At 45.4% G+C, this 16,156-nt stretch overlaps 1 protein-coding gene across 13 annotated transcripts in view; it reads left to right on the top strand.

Moving 5' to 3' along the window:
• The window catches only part of LOC139578316 (transcription factor E2-alpha-like), a 28,943-nt gene extending 13,009 nt beyond the window's left edge, over positions 1-15,934 (top strand). For 3 of the 13 annotated variants that reach the window (XM_071405740.1, XM_071405733.1, XM_071405734.1), the window contains 16 exons: positions 1,308-1,381; positions 1,843-1,915; positions 2,511-2,551; positions 2,818-2,953; positions 4,860-4,906; positions 10,735-10,834; positions 11,001-11,158; positions 11,297-11,438; positions 11,637-11,695; positions 11,796-11,874; positions 12,056-12,132; positions 12,239-12,448; positions 12,613-12,724; positions 12,892-13,033; positions 13,330-13,392; positions 13,955-14,560. In XM_071405740.1, coding sequence (XP_071261841.1) covers positions 1,308-1,381; positions 1,843-1,915; positions 2,511-2,551; positions 2,818-2,953; positions 4,860-4,906; positions 10,735-10,834; positions 11,001-11,158; positions 11,297-11,438; positions 11,637-11,695; positions 11,796-11,874; positions 12,056-12,132; positions 12,239-12,448; positions 12,613-12,724; positions 12,892-13,033; positions 13,330-13,392; positions 13,955-14,426 — 1,985 coding nt within the window. In that variant the 3' untranslated portion in view covers positions 14,427-14,560. Of the gene's footprint in view, positions 1-1,307; positions 1,382-1,842; positions 1,916-2,510; positions 2,552-2,817; positions 2,954-4,859; positions 4,907-10,734; positions 10,835-11,000; positions 11,159-11,296; positions 11,439-11,636; positions 11,696-11,795; positions 11,875-12,055; positions 12,133-12,238; positions 12,449-12,612; positions 12,725-12,891; positions 13,034-13,329; positions 13,393-13,954; positions 14,610-14,700 lie in introns of those variants that run through there. The other 10 variants (XM_071405742.1, XM_071405743.1, XM_071405741.1 and 7 more) reach the window with 10 other exon arrangements.
• The last annotated feature ends 222 nt before the right edge of the window (positions 15,935-16,156 follow it).

Here is a 16,156-nt window from a genome sequence, read left to right as displayed (position 1 = left end):
TTAACGGATAAGACTATGGGAGAAGGGGGTATTTGGAATTTCTGCTCCGCCAATCTTTAGAATCCTTGTTTTTCCTATGCCACAGCCGCCACTTGTGAAATAATTTAACATTTTCATATATGCTTTGTGTACTGAATATGTATGTTATTGGTTGTATTGTGGCTTAGCGTATGATGGCATCTGCAAAACTGCTGTGGAACGAATTTCAATGAGAAGCTGGACAATGACACATTCTGTTTATAGTTTGGTTTCTCAGCCAATCAGTGAAATGACCCCTCTATTAGACTGGTGATGGCGATTTTCACTTTGATGTTTTCACATGGATATGTATGGAATGGTCCCTCCTTAAAGGGATAGTTCACCCAAATGTACAAATACATTGATTTCCTTACCCTACCTTAAATAGTCTCTGCCTAGATCTTTGGGGTAGAGTTTTCCACAAACAATGTAAACAGTCTATGGACAAGGTATGACAGCAATCCATGCTTTGGTTTAGTTTCCCTGGCACTGTTTTCACATGCTAACATTTTAGCATTTGTGGCACAAATCCCTTTCAAGTCATGGGACCAATATTAACATTTTTTGTGCATCATGTTCAAAACCTCTAAGTGACTTTGAGCTTCACAATCAATTTTGAATACTTTCGGATGATTTGGACATGAGGTGCAAAAAATGCTAATATCGGTCCCCTGACCTGAATGGGATTTGTACCACAAATGCAAAAACGTTTGTATGTAGAAACTGTGCCAGGGAAACTTAACCAAAGCATGGATTTCCATCGTACCTTGTCTCTAGACTGCCTCCAAGTTGAAGAAACCAATGTCATGTTGTAATTTTGGTGAATTCAATCCCTTTAATGCAACAATGGCAGATTCTCTTAAAGATGACCTGTTGTCCCAGTGGCTTTGCCTTTAAACCAGTTAACTCTTGTGAATGACATGCATTGGCTCAGGGCCCTGCACTGCTGACAAGTTCACCTGAGTGACGGGTGCTAGCTTGTATTATGGCTACACGTCTACAAATAGGTTTGAGCTATAGGACCCTACCCCTAACTTCACTGTTGGTCGATGGTATTGCCCGGCGGCCACTCGATCCCACCACTGACACCAAATAAACACTTGCGCTAGTACTAGGAAGGAGGAACATGCCCACAGTCATTGTAACTTGCTGGTCTTAGTATAATTTGTCCGGATCTAGTAGTTTATGATGTAAGTTGTCTCTTCCATGGTCCACCCAACCTAATGTGAGTTTTTAAAGCTGTCTGTCTATACCAGTCAGTGAGTAACCCTGCCGTTTCTCTCATCCAGCTCTGGATGAGCGCAGTAGCTCTGGATCCTGGGGCCCTGGAGAACAGAACAGCCCCTCCTTCAACCAGGGACGGGTAAGCATTACCAGGGACTCCTCACATGCTCTCAAACTCTCTCACTCACACACGATAACAGCGGAGTGTGTTGGCAAACTTTAGATTCAGACTGGTAGTTTTTACTTTGTACCTAATGTCTTGGAACAGTGTCAGGCGTTGGCAGGCTCTGCGCTAAACTTTACATCTGTGGAAGCCCAATGGTAATTGCTGCTTCACAGCCACGGTAACTGTCTTGGCTCGTTTCGGTGTAAATATAAGGAACGGGATATAGGGGGTGAAGATTGGCTGCAGCAAACTGTGATTACTGATTACCACAACTTGATGATTAAGACATTTCTAGAGCCTGGATTCTGCACATTTCCTGAGCTCGCATGACAGTTTACAGACTGGGATGAACCAGTGCACTGGCCATGGCATGGAAGGACTTCAGTGAACTCTGCTGACTTGGACTCCAGTCCTCATCATGTGTTTTCCCACAGGGCTACGGAGATGGCTCCCACTACAATGAGCATGAGGGCCTGTCATCTCCCTTCCTCAGTTCAGGAATCGGAGGTAGGCTACGCTCAGAGTCTTCTGGCTTGTCTCTTTGTGTCTATCACTGTTGTAATGCAGTGGTTCCCAACCCTTTTCAGTTACTGTACCACCAACTGAATTTTGATCTGCCCGGATAACCCTGAAGTTACCCCCTCGTGCATTTTTACCAGTAGGGCTGTGGTCTCAAGTCTTTTCAAGTACCCCCTGTGGATAGGCCAAGTACCCCCAGGGGTCCTAATACCCCTGGTTGGGAACCACTGTTGTAATGGGGATAGGTTGTAAATAAGTAGCGGAGGTTACTGTTGGTGTGTACGTATTTTGTTATGACCATGAAATTGTTATCTGAGTGACAAAGTGCCAGAAACTGTGTGTGTAATGTGTATTTAGTGGGTGCTGGGGATGTTAAGAGCACTGAAGCAGAAACGCTCTCTTGGGGTTTGTCTGGCCAGCACCTGAGAGCTCTGAAAGGGGGAGGCCGCTTTTATCACTACTTCTGTATTTTAAATGGCTACTAATCATTTGTAACTTTGTCATTTTGAAATATTACTCTGAATACCCAATGTGTAACTTCCATTCCATAAGGAACCCGCTAATTGTACATTTCGCCTTGCAGGTAAAAATGAGAGGGTACCATACTCTTCGTTTGGAGGCCAGGTAAGAGTACTTCTGACACCTTTGCTTAGACCCTGTTATGATCATAGTTTAGGTTGCCCACATCACCAATTCTAACTTGATTTGAGCAAAATTCATAGTCAGGTTTCAGTATAAAGAAGACCTCGTTTTCTCACTTCTCCTTTCATCCGAAACACATTGAATTAGAGCGTTCTGGATTTCCCAGAACTGTGCATTCATGTGTGTTTTTCTATGCATTCCTGCATGTGTTGTTTGTTAACCCCTTGCTCTTTGTGTTGTTCTGCCAGCCTGGCTTCCTACCCAGTGACATCGCCATGCCCAGTCCAGATGCCATGTCTCCCTCTGGGCTAAAGTCTGCCTCTCAGTTCTACCCCGGATCGTACCCCAACAACCCCAGGAGGAGGCCTCCCGATGGCCAGCTAGGTAAGAGAGATGGATTCGGAAAAAGCTTTAGTTCTTTGTAGAAATGTTTTTCAGGCTCTTGCCTTTTTATGTCAGATTATAGAACAAGAAGTTGTCTCAGCCAAATATATGTGTAGCTTTAACCTTTTTAACTGGGTGAAAAATGCTAACAATACACAATAATACCGTCAATATGGTCAAATAATATTTTATTTTCAAACAAGACACTAACGGCTCTAATTTAATAAACCTAACACAATGGTAAATCTTAGTGCTGGCGGTAGCGCTATAGGTCTGGGGTGTGCCAGAAATATTTGTGCTATTTTGACAGCAGGAATTATGAGCGCATTAACTGGCAGTGCCGCGAAAGGACTGGGTTTTGATGAATAAATTAATTGTAGGTGTGACAAGGGCTTGGCCACTCACTGGCCAATCAATGCGTTTCATGGCTTAATACTGCATGCCATTGTCTCAAGTTCTGTAGGTCATTGATTGTCTTTGCGTTGTCGTTCAATTCGGCTGGGGGCACGGAATATTCTCGTCCTAGTCCCTTGTGGATTGATGCTACAGTTTATTAAATAGCATAGGCTACAGAAACTAGTAATTACTGTAAAAAAACATTCAGTGTTTGGAGTGTTGACAGAACATTGTTGTAGTTGACTTCAACGAGTATAGGCCTACATATCTTTATGCATCGCTCTTCTTTCTTCTCAAACAAAAAATACTAGGCTTCTGTAAATTGTATGTAAATTTTATTGTGTGAGGCACGTTCTCAATAAGCAAGATACATCCTTGGCCTACCGTTGATATGGCGTTATAGGACTGAATAATTTGAATATGTTTGGAAATGGGCTTCTTTGGAAACTAGACAAGAAGTGCTCTTTGGAAATGAGGATGGATACAACCTGAAAGACCTACATGCAGTGCATAGTCCAATGTGAATAATGCAAAAGCATCACGAGTAGACCATTTAGTAACCTTTTATGGATAGGCTACTTGGCTAATGCATGGCCAGGAAAAACACCTGACGCATTGCTGGTGAAACACCCTACTAGAATTACAGCTAAGGGTTTCCTACTTTGTGCTTGTTTTGTTATCAAATGGAATAGAAAACAAGCAATTGTTACAGGAAAATAACTTGAATGTTTCTAAATACAATGGTCACCGGCATCATCTCATCTCTCATTCCATTATGGACATGTAGCCTACATGGAGTGTTTGTTTTTTACACACATCCAAAATAATAACAGGCGCTGGCTAAAATAATGTACATAGATAAAAAGGGGATGTTCGCTCACTGTTTTGCTGCTCCAAAACGTGATCTTTTAATAAAGCTTTGGTGATTGAAATTTATTTCAAAGTGGTGTCACGAGCTTAACCCTTTATCGATAGTCTTGACTACTTGGCGAATGCATTGGGACAGACAAAAAAAAACTGCCTTAGTCAAATGAAACAAAGTGGGAAAATATAGTTTTTTTATGTTTCTCAATACGAGGTTTACGGGAACATAAAAATATTTTCCTTGTACCATGTGCATAGGGCACTGTGTGGCACGCCTGGACAGGCTGTGCTTCCGCTGTCAAAATCCATGCCATAACCAGCAGCTTTACCACTAAGGCCAGGTTTTGGTTGGTCTTAAATATTCCCACCAGCGCTGTCTGAAATTGCACTTTGGCGCACATTTTAAGAACACGCCTCAGATATTGCCACCCCTCCCACCTCGGCGCAAGCGAGCTCATGTAAGACAGTTCAATTACCAATCCTGGCGCAAGGGCTGGAAAATAGCAGAGCGCCGGCTTTAGCAGGTCAAAATCTTCAACGAGCGTGCGTTTGACAATTGTGCTGTCTTAACACCAGCCGAAAATAGAGCCCTAACAGTCAACCTTTATGAAGCGTGCTATCTGATTTACCTTCTGTCTCCCTGTAGACACCCAACCGAAGAAGATCCGGAAACCCCCTGGCCTGCCTTCCTCGGTGAGTGTTCATTCTACTCCCCTTCACAGACAGTCTCCCCACACTAACACTTACCACTGTCTGTCTGCTCCAGAAGCTCTCTGACAGACAGACAGGTGGGGCCAAATGGTCTCTGCTCACTCAGACAAACAACTGGCAGCCCAGGCGAGTGAGAGAGCCTCCAAACAAACATTTAGTTTCTACAACACTGGGCTCAGACTACTGACAAAGTACCAAATGAATAACTTTAGTCTATATTGTGCTCTACTGACAAATGCTACAGATGCTGAGCAAGCCTCCAAATAACCAACAGTAGTAAATAACACTGTAGAGTTGTTTTTGTTGGAACTAATGCTTGAGATTGCATGCCGTGTGGTATTTGCTTACCATGCCCTGTAAGATGGTCCAGTGTGTTCAGGGTGCCTGATGCCTTTTTAACTAATAGTGGAAGGCCCCCTGCCAGGGATCATTAAAATGATATATTGCCATTACACAAACATTTTCTGTAACCCAAACCATGGGCACATTCACTCTCCTGTACTCTCATATATGCATATGTGACACCGCAGTGAAGACAGTCATAGTGAAACCTCTGTGGCCAGGGTTCGTGACTGCACCACATAGGCAATATTAAACACCGTCTGGGTTTGAGGCCCTTCTCTCAGCCGCTCCCACAGTTTGAGCGATGGCCATGTGGTTTTAGTGTAAATTAATGTAAAACCTCTGGCTGCCCCCCTCCTCAACCCGTCCGCTTACGCTTCGCCACACGATGGTCTGGGAGGCCTCCCCCTATGAGTGACCCAGTTGTGAGGCGTGCTGCTCGCAAGGCCTCTTAGCCCGTGTCTGAGCCCAGATTAATGACTGCTGATGATCCTGTGTCCCTCGCCCTGCTCTCCCCCTCTCCTCTCCCCGCTCTCTCTCTCTCCCTCTCCCCGCTCTCTCCCTCTCCCCGCTCTCTCTCTCTCCCTCTCCCCGCTCTCTCTCTCTCCCTCTCCCCGCTCTCTCTCTCTCCCTCTCCCCGCTCTCTCTCTCTCCCTCTCCCCGCTCTCTCTCTCTCCCTCTCCCCGCTCTCTCTCTCCCTCTCCCCGCTCTCTCTCCCTCTCCCCGCTCTCTCTCTCTCTCTCTCCCCGCTCTCTCTCCCTCTCCCCGCTCTCTCTCTCTCTCTCTCTCTCCCCGCTCTCTCTCTCTCTCTCTCTCTCCCCCCTCTCTCTCTCTCTCTCTCTCCCCCCTCTCTCTCTCTCTCTCTCTCCCCCCTCTCTCTCTCTCTCTCTCTCTCTCTCCCCCCTCTCTCTCTCTCTCTCCCCGCTCTCTCTCTCTCTCTCTCTCCCTCTCCCCGCTCTCTCCCCCACCTGCTCCCCCTCTTCCTTTGCACCCTCAGCTCTATGTGGTAACCTAGTTCTAGCTCTCCAACCCAACTGCCAGACCTCTCAACTAAACTTCTAATACCTGTACATCAGGGCCTGGCCCTAACCCCTAACCTCCATGTCACACACAACACAGGCCATTCCTCAGGCATATTGTTACCCCTTAATATGGCGCCATCTACACTACATGAAAAGTATGTGGACACCTGCTTGTCGAACATTTCATTCCAAAATCATAGGCATTAATATGGAGTTGGTCCCCCCCTTTGCTGCTATAACAGCCTCCACTCTTCTGGGAAGGCTTTCTACTAGATGCTGGAACATTTCTGCAGGGACTTGCTTCCATTCAGCCACAAGCATTAGTGAGGTCGGGCACTGATGTTGGGCGATTAGGCCAATTCTCAAAGGTGTGAATTATATGGACCTCACTTTGTGCACTGGGGCCTAACCCAAACTTTTGCCACAAAGTAGGAAGCACAGAATCGTAAGATGTTGTCATGCTGTAGCGTTAAGAATACCCTTCACTGGAACTAAGGGCCCCGAACCATGAAAAACAGCCACAGACCATTATTACTCCTCCACCGGACTTTACAGTTCGCACTATGCATTGGGGCAGGTAGCGTTCTCCTGGCATCCGCCTGACCCAGATTCGTCTGTCGGACTGCCAGATGGTGAAGCGTGATTCATCACTCCAGAGAAGGCCTTTCCACTGCTCCAGAGTGCAATGGTGGCGAGCTTTACACCACTCCAGTCGACGCTTGGCATTGCGCATGGTGGTCTTAGGCTTGTGTGCGACTGCTCGGCCATGGAAATCCCATTTCATGAAGCTCCGGGACGAACAGTTATTGTGCTGACGTTGCTTCCAGAGGCAGTTAGGAACTCGGTAGTGAGTGTTGCAACCGAGGACGGATGATTTTTACGCACTAAGTGCTTCAGCACTCGGCGGTCCCGTTCTGTGAGCTTGTGTGGCCTACCACTTCGCGGCTGAGCCGTTGTTGCTCCTAGACGTTTCCACTTTACAATAACAACACTTACAGTTGACCGGGGCAGCTCTAGCAGGGCAGAAATTTGACAAACTGAAAAGTGGCATCCTATGACGGTGCCACGTTGAAAGTCACTGAGCTCTTCAGTAAGGCCATTTTACTGCCAATGTTTATCTATTGAGATTGCATGGCTGTGCTCGATTTTTATACACCTGTCAGCAACGGGTGTGGCTACAATAACAGAATCCACTAATTTCAAGGGTTGTCCACATACTTTCTTTAATACGTGCATACAGTACCAGTCAAGAGTTTGGACACACCTACTCATTCAAGGTTTTTTCTTTATTTTTACTGTTTTCTACATCGTAGAATAATAGTGAAGATATCTAAACTATTAAATAAATCAGAGACAGTGTCACCAGCAAAGCGCCATTACACCACCACCTCCATGCTTCACGGTGGGAACCACACTTGCGGAGATCATCCGTTCACCTACTCTGTCTCACAAAGACAAGGTGGTTGGAACCAAGAATCTCAAATCTGGACTCATCAGACATGAGGACAGATTTCCACCGGTCTAATGTCCATTGCTTGTGTTTCTTGGCCCAAGAAAGTCTCTTCTTATTATTGGTGTCCTTTAGTAGTGGTTTAGTGGTTTCTTTGCAGCAATTCGACCATGAAGGCCTGATTCACGTAGTCTCCTCTGAACAGTTGATGTTGAGATGTGTCTGTTACTTGAACTCTGAAGCATTTATTTGGGCTGCAATATCTGAGACTGGTAACTCTATTGAACTCATCCTCTGCAGCAGAGGCAACTCTGGGTCTTCCTTTCCTGTAGCGGTCCGGATTGACTGACCTTCATGTCTTAAAGTAATGATGAACTATTGTTTCTCTTTGCGGCAGGTAGCTTAGTGGTTAGAGTGTTGGGCCAGTAACCGAAAGGTTGCTAGATCGAATCCCCGAGCTGACAAGGTAAAAGTCTGTCATTCTGCACCTGAACAAGGCAGTTAACCCACTGTTCCTAGGCTGTCATTGTCAATAAGAATTTATTCTTAACTGACTTGCCTAGTTAAATAAAGGTTAAATAAATAAATAAAGCTGTTCTTGCCATAATATGGATTTTGTCTTTTACCAAATAGGGCTATACCACCCCTACCTTGTCACAACACAACTGAATGGCTCCAACGCATTAAGAAGGAAAGAAATTCCACAAATTAACTTTTAACAAGGCACACCTGTTAATTGAAATGCATTCCAGGTGACTACCTCATGAAGCTGGTTGAGAGAATGACAAGAGTGTCCAAAGCTGTCGCCATGGCAAATGGTGGCTACTTTGAAGAATCTCAAATGTAAAATATATTTTGATTTGAGAATTTATTTTATTACTACATGATTCCCTATGTGTTATTTCATTGTTTTGATGTCTTCTCTGTTATTCTACAATGTAGAATAGTAAAAATAAAGAATAATGCTAGAATGAGAAGGTGTGTCCAAACTTTTGACTGTTACCATGTGTATATGTCGTTTTCTAGACCAGCGTTTTCCAAAGTCTGTCCTTGGGACCCCAAGGGGTGCACGTTTTGGTTTAGTTGATTATTTGAATCAGCTATGGCGTGCTAGGGCAAAAACCAAAACTTGCACCCCTTAGGGTCCCGAGGACCGAGTTTGGGAAACCGTAATTTAACCTTTTATTTAACTAGGCAAGTCGGTTAAGAACAAATTCTTATTTTACAATGACAGCCTACCCCGGCCAAACCCTTCCCGAACCCGGACAAAGCTGGGCCAATTTTGTGCCGCGCTATGGGACTCCCGATCACTGTGATACAGCCAGGGATCGAACCATGGTCTGTAGTGATGCCTCTAGCACTGAGATGCAGTGCCTTAGACCGCTGCGCCACACAGTGGTAATAATACAGACCTACTGTGGTTGTATTATTAATGTAGAGGATATTTTCTCTAAGTTGATATTGTTTTCTACTAGGCCCATTCTATTGTCATATTACATCACTTGTTTTGCAAATGCTCACACAGTCAGAACCTGAATTACATTAAACCCCCATTAGTGAGGATTTTCCACAGAAATCCGAATTCTTTCTTCCTAAGAACACAATTATCCACCCGCAATCATTGTTTCATTCCCCCACACATCTATCTAGAGCAGAAGATTCGCTCAACATTGTTTCCCCTGAAAGACAAGCCTATTGTTAAATGAAGCCATCTCCGCCTTGTTCTCTCGAATTAACCGTGATGGTAGTAAAGCCCCTATTCACACAGACTGACTCCCCTGGCCATATCATGCTTTGTTTAAGTCATTTAGATTACCTTATTCTGTCCCCCACCCCAGCCTTATCTCTCTGCCCATTTCATAAATCATCAGCGCCTTAATTTCCCCCCCACACTCCCCACTTTGCCCCCGCCCCCTCCATTGCAACCTCGCTCTCTCTCGCTGACGGGCACCCAGCCCCCGCCTCTCTCAGCCCTCTCCCTCTCCTCGGCTCTCCTCAGCCCAGCTGCCTGTGGAGTTGGACCAGGTCCAGGAACAGGCAGATGGCTCTGTAATTAGAAGTGCATCTCTCCATTCCCTTTCCACTTCTCTCTGTTAAATCAAATTACAGAAAAAAAATCTGTTTTCTGGTTTAGCATTCTTTGCAGCATAGCCTCTCTCTCTTCCCTCTTTCACCCCGTACATGCCAGAAAGCGTGAGTAATGGGTTATAGTGTCAGGAAGCTGGGATCTTTGTGTCCATTTGAATTTTAGGGGAGTGATTCGACGTTTCCGACACATGCAGGGGAAAAAAGGTTTGGAATGGCTTGCCATTTTCAATGTAGCATTCATTGTGGTTCGGAATAACTTGGAATGGACCCTTGAAGGGCCATTTAACCAAATGGCTATTAGAATATTGGGTCACGGACCCATATCACCCCTAATTCAATAAATACAAATTCAGTACATGCGTATTATCTATGCCCCTTCAGTTGAAACTCACGGTCTTGGTACTATAGAAATCAGAGAAAGGATGAAATGTGATTCCCTTGTTTATTTGAGGTCATGGGCTGGACAATGTTGTGTGTTTGTGCACATCTCAGTGTGTGAGCTGCTGGTGAAAGGATAGCTTGAGGGGAGGCTCTGCAGGCACTAACCCTGCTATGTCACTGGGCTCCTGGGAGAGAGGAAGTGCTGGCTGTGCTGTGGGATTGTAACCGTCGCTGTGCCCGGCATGGCCACTGTGCCGCTCTCGCACACGGCATAGGCAAGGGAGGCATGCCAGGCCTCACCCTCGCCACCTCCTGGCTGCTTAGTGCTACAACCGTTAGCTAAACGTTAACACCATTGATTAGTGGCAGTTGTGCATTTGTTATCTTGGCAATAGTGATACCTGGCAATGGTAGATGTAAGGCGCAGACACCTTTTATTTTAGGGGAGGCTGACTGTAGGTATATATCATGACACAAGTGTGTTTTGTTGAAATGACAACTAATGTGAAATTTGTTTCACCTATTAGGTGTATGCCTCTTCCTCCGGGGATGAGTATGCCCGTGACAACGGAGGATATCCTGGCACCAAACCTGGCTCTGTCTACCCAGGCTCTTTTTACATGCAAGGTAACTATGTCAACCACTTAAGCACTGGCATGATGACACAGTCTAACCTCTTTGTTATGTTAACTTAATGATTTAAGGTATATGAAAATGTGTTATGTTCAAATGCACTGGAGTCAGTCATGTTTGAGTGAGTAAGTCCATTGCCTAACCCTGTTGTTGTTGACAGAGGGACTCCACCCCTCCTCTGACCCTTGGGCCTCCTCAGGACCTTTGGGTCAGTCTGGCTACTCTGCCATGCTGGGGAACTCTCCCCACATCGGCCAGCCCGGATCCTTCTCTGCCATCAACCCACAGGACAGGATGGTGAGGACAACCCCACGCTATGTAATATTTCATATAATTTACAATCAAGTAACTGTTGTATTGAGTTCTGTGTTCTTTTTTTAATGCTATTTCTACTCTCTGACGAATCCAACTTCCATACAAGTTGCTCTAACCCAAGCTGTTTTGTCTTCCCTCTAGAAGCGTCAACCCCTGCCTCTGTCCCCACAGAACTACCCTCTCCACGGCAGTGAGGTGAACGGCAGTCTCCCGCCCGGCTTCCACTCTGGGTCTGGGAGCTACAACCACACATCCTCCATCAACGGCGCAGACAGCATCATGGGTACAATAAAGGCTCACATGACAACCGTGCATTTTGTTAACCAATTACCTTGTCCTTCTCCTGTTAAACATGTTGTGTTGCCCCTCGGTTTAACAATGTCTTTAAAGCGGTCTCACTAGCTTATTGGAGACCTTTTATATAGTAGTTGCTGCCTTTTTAAATAATGGGTGAGGTCAATAAGCTGTCGTTTCTCCACAGCCAATAGAGGCACTACTGCAGGGAGCTCAGGGGATGAGATTGGGAAGGCTCTTGCTTCAGTGAGTAATCCTCTCAAAAAAAATCCTACAGACCTTTTGATTGAACTGCATTGTGTTCTGCTGTTCACTGTCTAAAGACACTTTGTCCTGTGTGGGTTAGATCTACCCCTCGGACCACAACAGTAACAACTTCTCCTCCACACCCTCCACCCCAGTGGGCTCGCCCCAGGGAATTGCAGGTATACATACTGGATTATACCTGCTGCATCTAATAGCTTGTATTAGTAAAGGGCTTGACTGGATCTCTGGAGCCCTGAAAATGGTTCTGGAGCTCCATCTACTGTTGGAAATCAGAGCTGTCATTTTGTTGGACAGGATTTTCTGTGTAAATATGGCATCTCTTCTATTCTCTCTCTGCAGGAGCTGCATCTCAATGGCCAAGACCTTCAGGGCAGTCTGCCCTGTCACCCAACTACGAAGGGCAACTGCATGCCCTGGTACGCCCTCTTCACTCCAAATAATTACAAAATCTATTATTTGATGTGATCGTATAGTAGTCAACATAGTGACTGAGATTTGCCCTTTACATCTGTCTCCTTGCAGCAGAACAAAATGGAGGACCGCCTGGAGGAGGCCATCCACGTGCTGCGTAGCCACGCTGTCCAAGGCCCGCCCGGCCTGGGAGGAGGAGCCCACTCTGACATGCACAGCCTGCTGAGCGCTGTGTCCTCTGTACACAACGGTGGCCTGGGAGGTCTCTCTCAGGCCTTCTCCAATGCTGGCCTTGCCCTCAGCAACAGACACCCTACCATGGTGAACACACCTTCTGACTCCAAGACTTAGCCCCCTGTTGTCTTACATTACTGAGATTATGATGATAATTTTTATTGAACTTTCCAAGCAACAGATTTAATAAAGCTTTTGTCATCGCGTTGCATGTTGTTGTGTTTGTCTCATGTTGTGTTACCGTTCTCCAGGGAGGGAACCACCAGGAGGAGCCCACAGGCCTTCCTCCCAGCAGTACCCTGCTGCACGGTCACCACGCCTCCGGACCCCCTCAGTCCACTGGACAACCAGAGAGCTTCACCAGTGAGTCACACACTCTGATTCACTGCTCATCCCCCACATGACCTGTGACCTTTACTCCTGTTCCCTGATTTAATGTATTAAACATGGCAAGCCGATAAGATAATTGGGCTACTTAATTGTTCTCTAAATCGGACATACTGAAGGTGCGTTTCTGTGCTGCAACACAGGTCTGCCAGGAAGTGTGGCCCGCTCCACACACTCGTCCAGCGGCTCGGACATCAAGAGGGAGGACAAGGAGGACGACGAGAACTCCTCCATCGCTGACAAGTCTGAGGACGAGAAGAAAGAAACCAAACGCATCAGAGCAAGGTAGGTGATCACCAACCTTCTCTCACCCCGACTATTGACACTGGCAACTGTCATAGAGAATGCATTCCTGTGTATTACCATTTGTTGATGAACATACTGTAGACTATTTTATCCCACATAGGTGGAAATGTTGTTCAATTTTGTTAGCGAAAGAAATACGAGGAGGAGCGCATGACATTAGCCTCGATGTAGATGCACAATTTCAACTGCTAGTTAGCTGTGTTAGTTGAGTTGGTCACTAATTGAATTGGTAGCTAGTTGTGTAATGCCCTCCCGTCATGTTCCATTGTTTTCAGAAAGGAGGCGTTGACCCTCCAGATCCTCTCTGGCCTCTCAGGCCTGTCAGACCCGGGAGATGAGTAAGTCTCCATCCATAGGCCATAGTGCTTTGTGCGCTGAAAGCACACAATTGGGGAGCCAATACTGTATATCAAAGTCTACCGTTCTGCAAAGCCTAGCACTTACATTTTCATTTGGTTTGATGGTAATAGACATAAGTTGGAAAACAAAGCAACATTGAATAGCATAATGGTAAAAAATAACAACATTTCCAAACCATGTGGGATAAATCATTATTGTTTAGTATTTTTACCAAATAGTCTTATAATGCGTTTCACTGCAATTGGTAACTTATTTTCCTAGTCTTGAGTAAATTAAATGTTTCTTCGGATCAATTGTATGACTTAACAATGTATCTGGAGCTTCCTTTTAATACATTTACTTTCAGAACAACATAACTTCCTGGTGCTACCCAGGATTCTTTTAGAATGACAGCTAAATGCTTAGGTGTCTATGCTGCTTCGCATGTTTTGCTGAGGTGCAGCTGGCACATGCGGCCCAACTCTTTGAAAGTCTAGTTGCTTGGTTTGTGAGTGCCGTCCTCCCGTGGCTTCATTCCTCTCCGTGTCTTCCGCCTTCTAGTCAAGAGGATGAGGATGACGAGGACCTTCCTCCTGAGGTAAAGGTAGAGCGTGAGAAAGAGCGGCGAGTGGCCAACAACGCCCGCGAGCGGCTGCGAGTGCGAGACATCAACGAGGCTTTCAAGGAGCTGGGCCGCATGTGCCAGCTGCACCTCAGCAACGACAAACCTCAGACCAAACTGCTCATCCTGCATCAAGCCGTCAACGTCATTCTCAACCTGGAGCAGCAAGTCAGAGGTAACGCAGGGCTACTGTGGCCATATCTCTTGTATTGTCACTTTTTACATGTTGACCTCTATATTACTTTGTCCCCTGTGTATATTCTTTTCTCAGTGGACCATCGAGAACCATCCCGAAAATTTCATCCAGCTATTTTTCACACCAGAAAAATCTGTTTTATGTATCTTTTTAATAAAGGATTGAGTTTTTATAGCACAGTGGAAGGTTGGTTAAATGACTTGTATGCAATGTAAACTCATATTCCCTGCTATCCCCTCTTGTCAGAACGCAACCTGAACCCTAAAGCAGCATGTCTGAAGCGGCGGGAGGAGGAGAAAGTCTCTGGGGTGGTGGGGGAGTCCCCCATGCAGCTCTCAGGAGGCCACCCCGGCATGGGGGGAGATGGCCATAACCCAGTCAGCCATATGTAATACCAGGTAGGTATCTCTTCATCCATATTTCATCTTTGTCAATAATTGTAGTGCTTTCAAGTTTAGAAGACTGACACTATTGTATTTTCCTTTGCAGATCTGGTGGAATTCCCTTGGCTCTCGGAAGATGTGTCCTTGATCTCTTCTTCCACCCATTCTTCTCAGTGTGTACATATACTGATGTGTCTTTGTATTGTCAAATTCAGTTTCAAGACACACATTCACACACCCTTATCCACACATGCATACTGCCAAAACTGACACAGCCAATTTGCCGCACTCCTGACCATGACTACCAGCGCAAATGTGAAGAACCTTGTACTTTTTTTTTTTTATATACATATATTTTTTGCTTCCGTGACATGATGGATCACCGGAGTACTAGTGTCCGGCCACAAATGGGACTTAAAACACTGCCGAGAGGTGCTCTGTGAAAGACAGAAGCCTAACAAACTACAAATGTACAAAAGGATTTGTGCCTAATTGTTACATGTTTTATGAGACATTTAAGCAAATGTGTGGAAAGTTTTATTTAGGGGTTGCTTGTATGTATGAGCAAGTGTAGATTTGTCATTCCCAACTTAATGGTACAGTCTTACATATGTTATGTAACCAAATCCATGTGATAGAGAGGGCAGTTGACCTGCATCGTGGGACAGAGTTGCAGTCCTACCCCAGCTCTGTGGGCCCTGGGCCCAACATGAGAGGCAGAAGGGGGAGGAACCTCACCTGCCTAGTTGTCATGTTCAGTGTTGTAGAAGGCTTTTTTTTTTTTAGAAGGCTCCAAGGCTTTTCTTCCCTGCCATAAACAAAATAATAGTATTTCAGACTCCAGTATTGTTCCAGCATCCCCTCGGTGTAGGTTAATTGGGAGACACCGGTTTACCTGGCATGGGGTAGAAAAGCAGTTTATCAGCACAAAAGAAACAGTAATTTTTCATCCTGTGTCTAACCCCCACCCATTGGTTACTATTGATGCCATCCGAAACTAGAGAAGCTTTCTGGAAAGCTTGTGGTGCTAACCAGCCACTTTGTTCCATCTAGTCATGAGACTGGAGGCTTGGTTTGGAATACTCTGATGGGCATCTTATGGCCATATTGTGTAGTGCCACCCTTTGAGTTTCAAATCAATTGACCCTGAACTTATGCCCCATGCATTGTTATTCTTAAAAAACTAACACTAGGCGCCAATGTGCATATGCAGGTTCAACCAGTGATACCCTTAATGGAATGAAATATCCTCTTAATACCAGACAAGCAATTTATTAGAAGTTCAGTTGTCTATTCTTAAAATTGAAGCTTTGAGCATTCCCAATGAACTACACTACATGGCCAAAAGTGTGTGGATTCGGTTATTTCAGCCACACCCGTTACTGACATATATAAATCGAGCACACAACCATGCAATCTCCATAGACAAACATTGGCAGTAGAATGGCCTTACTGAAATGCTCAGTGACTTTCAACGTGGCACTGTCATATGATGCCACGTTTCCAACAAGTCAGTTCATCAAAGTTCTGCCCTGCTAGAACTGCCCCAGTCAACTGTAAGG

The sequence above is a fragment of the Salvelinus alpinus genome, chromosome 6, assembly GCF_045679555.1.
Source record: "Salvelinus alpinus chromosome 6, SLU_Salpinus.1, whole genome shotgun sequence".
NCBI classification, from domain to species: domain Eukaryota; kingdom Metazoa; phylum Chordata; class Actinopteri; order Salmoniformes; family Salmonidae; genus Salvelinus; species Salvelinus alpinus.
Note: the sequence above shows the minus strand (reverse complement) of the source record. Positions and strands in the feature narration are given on the sequence as shown.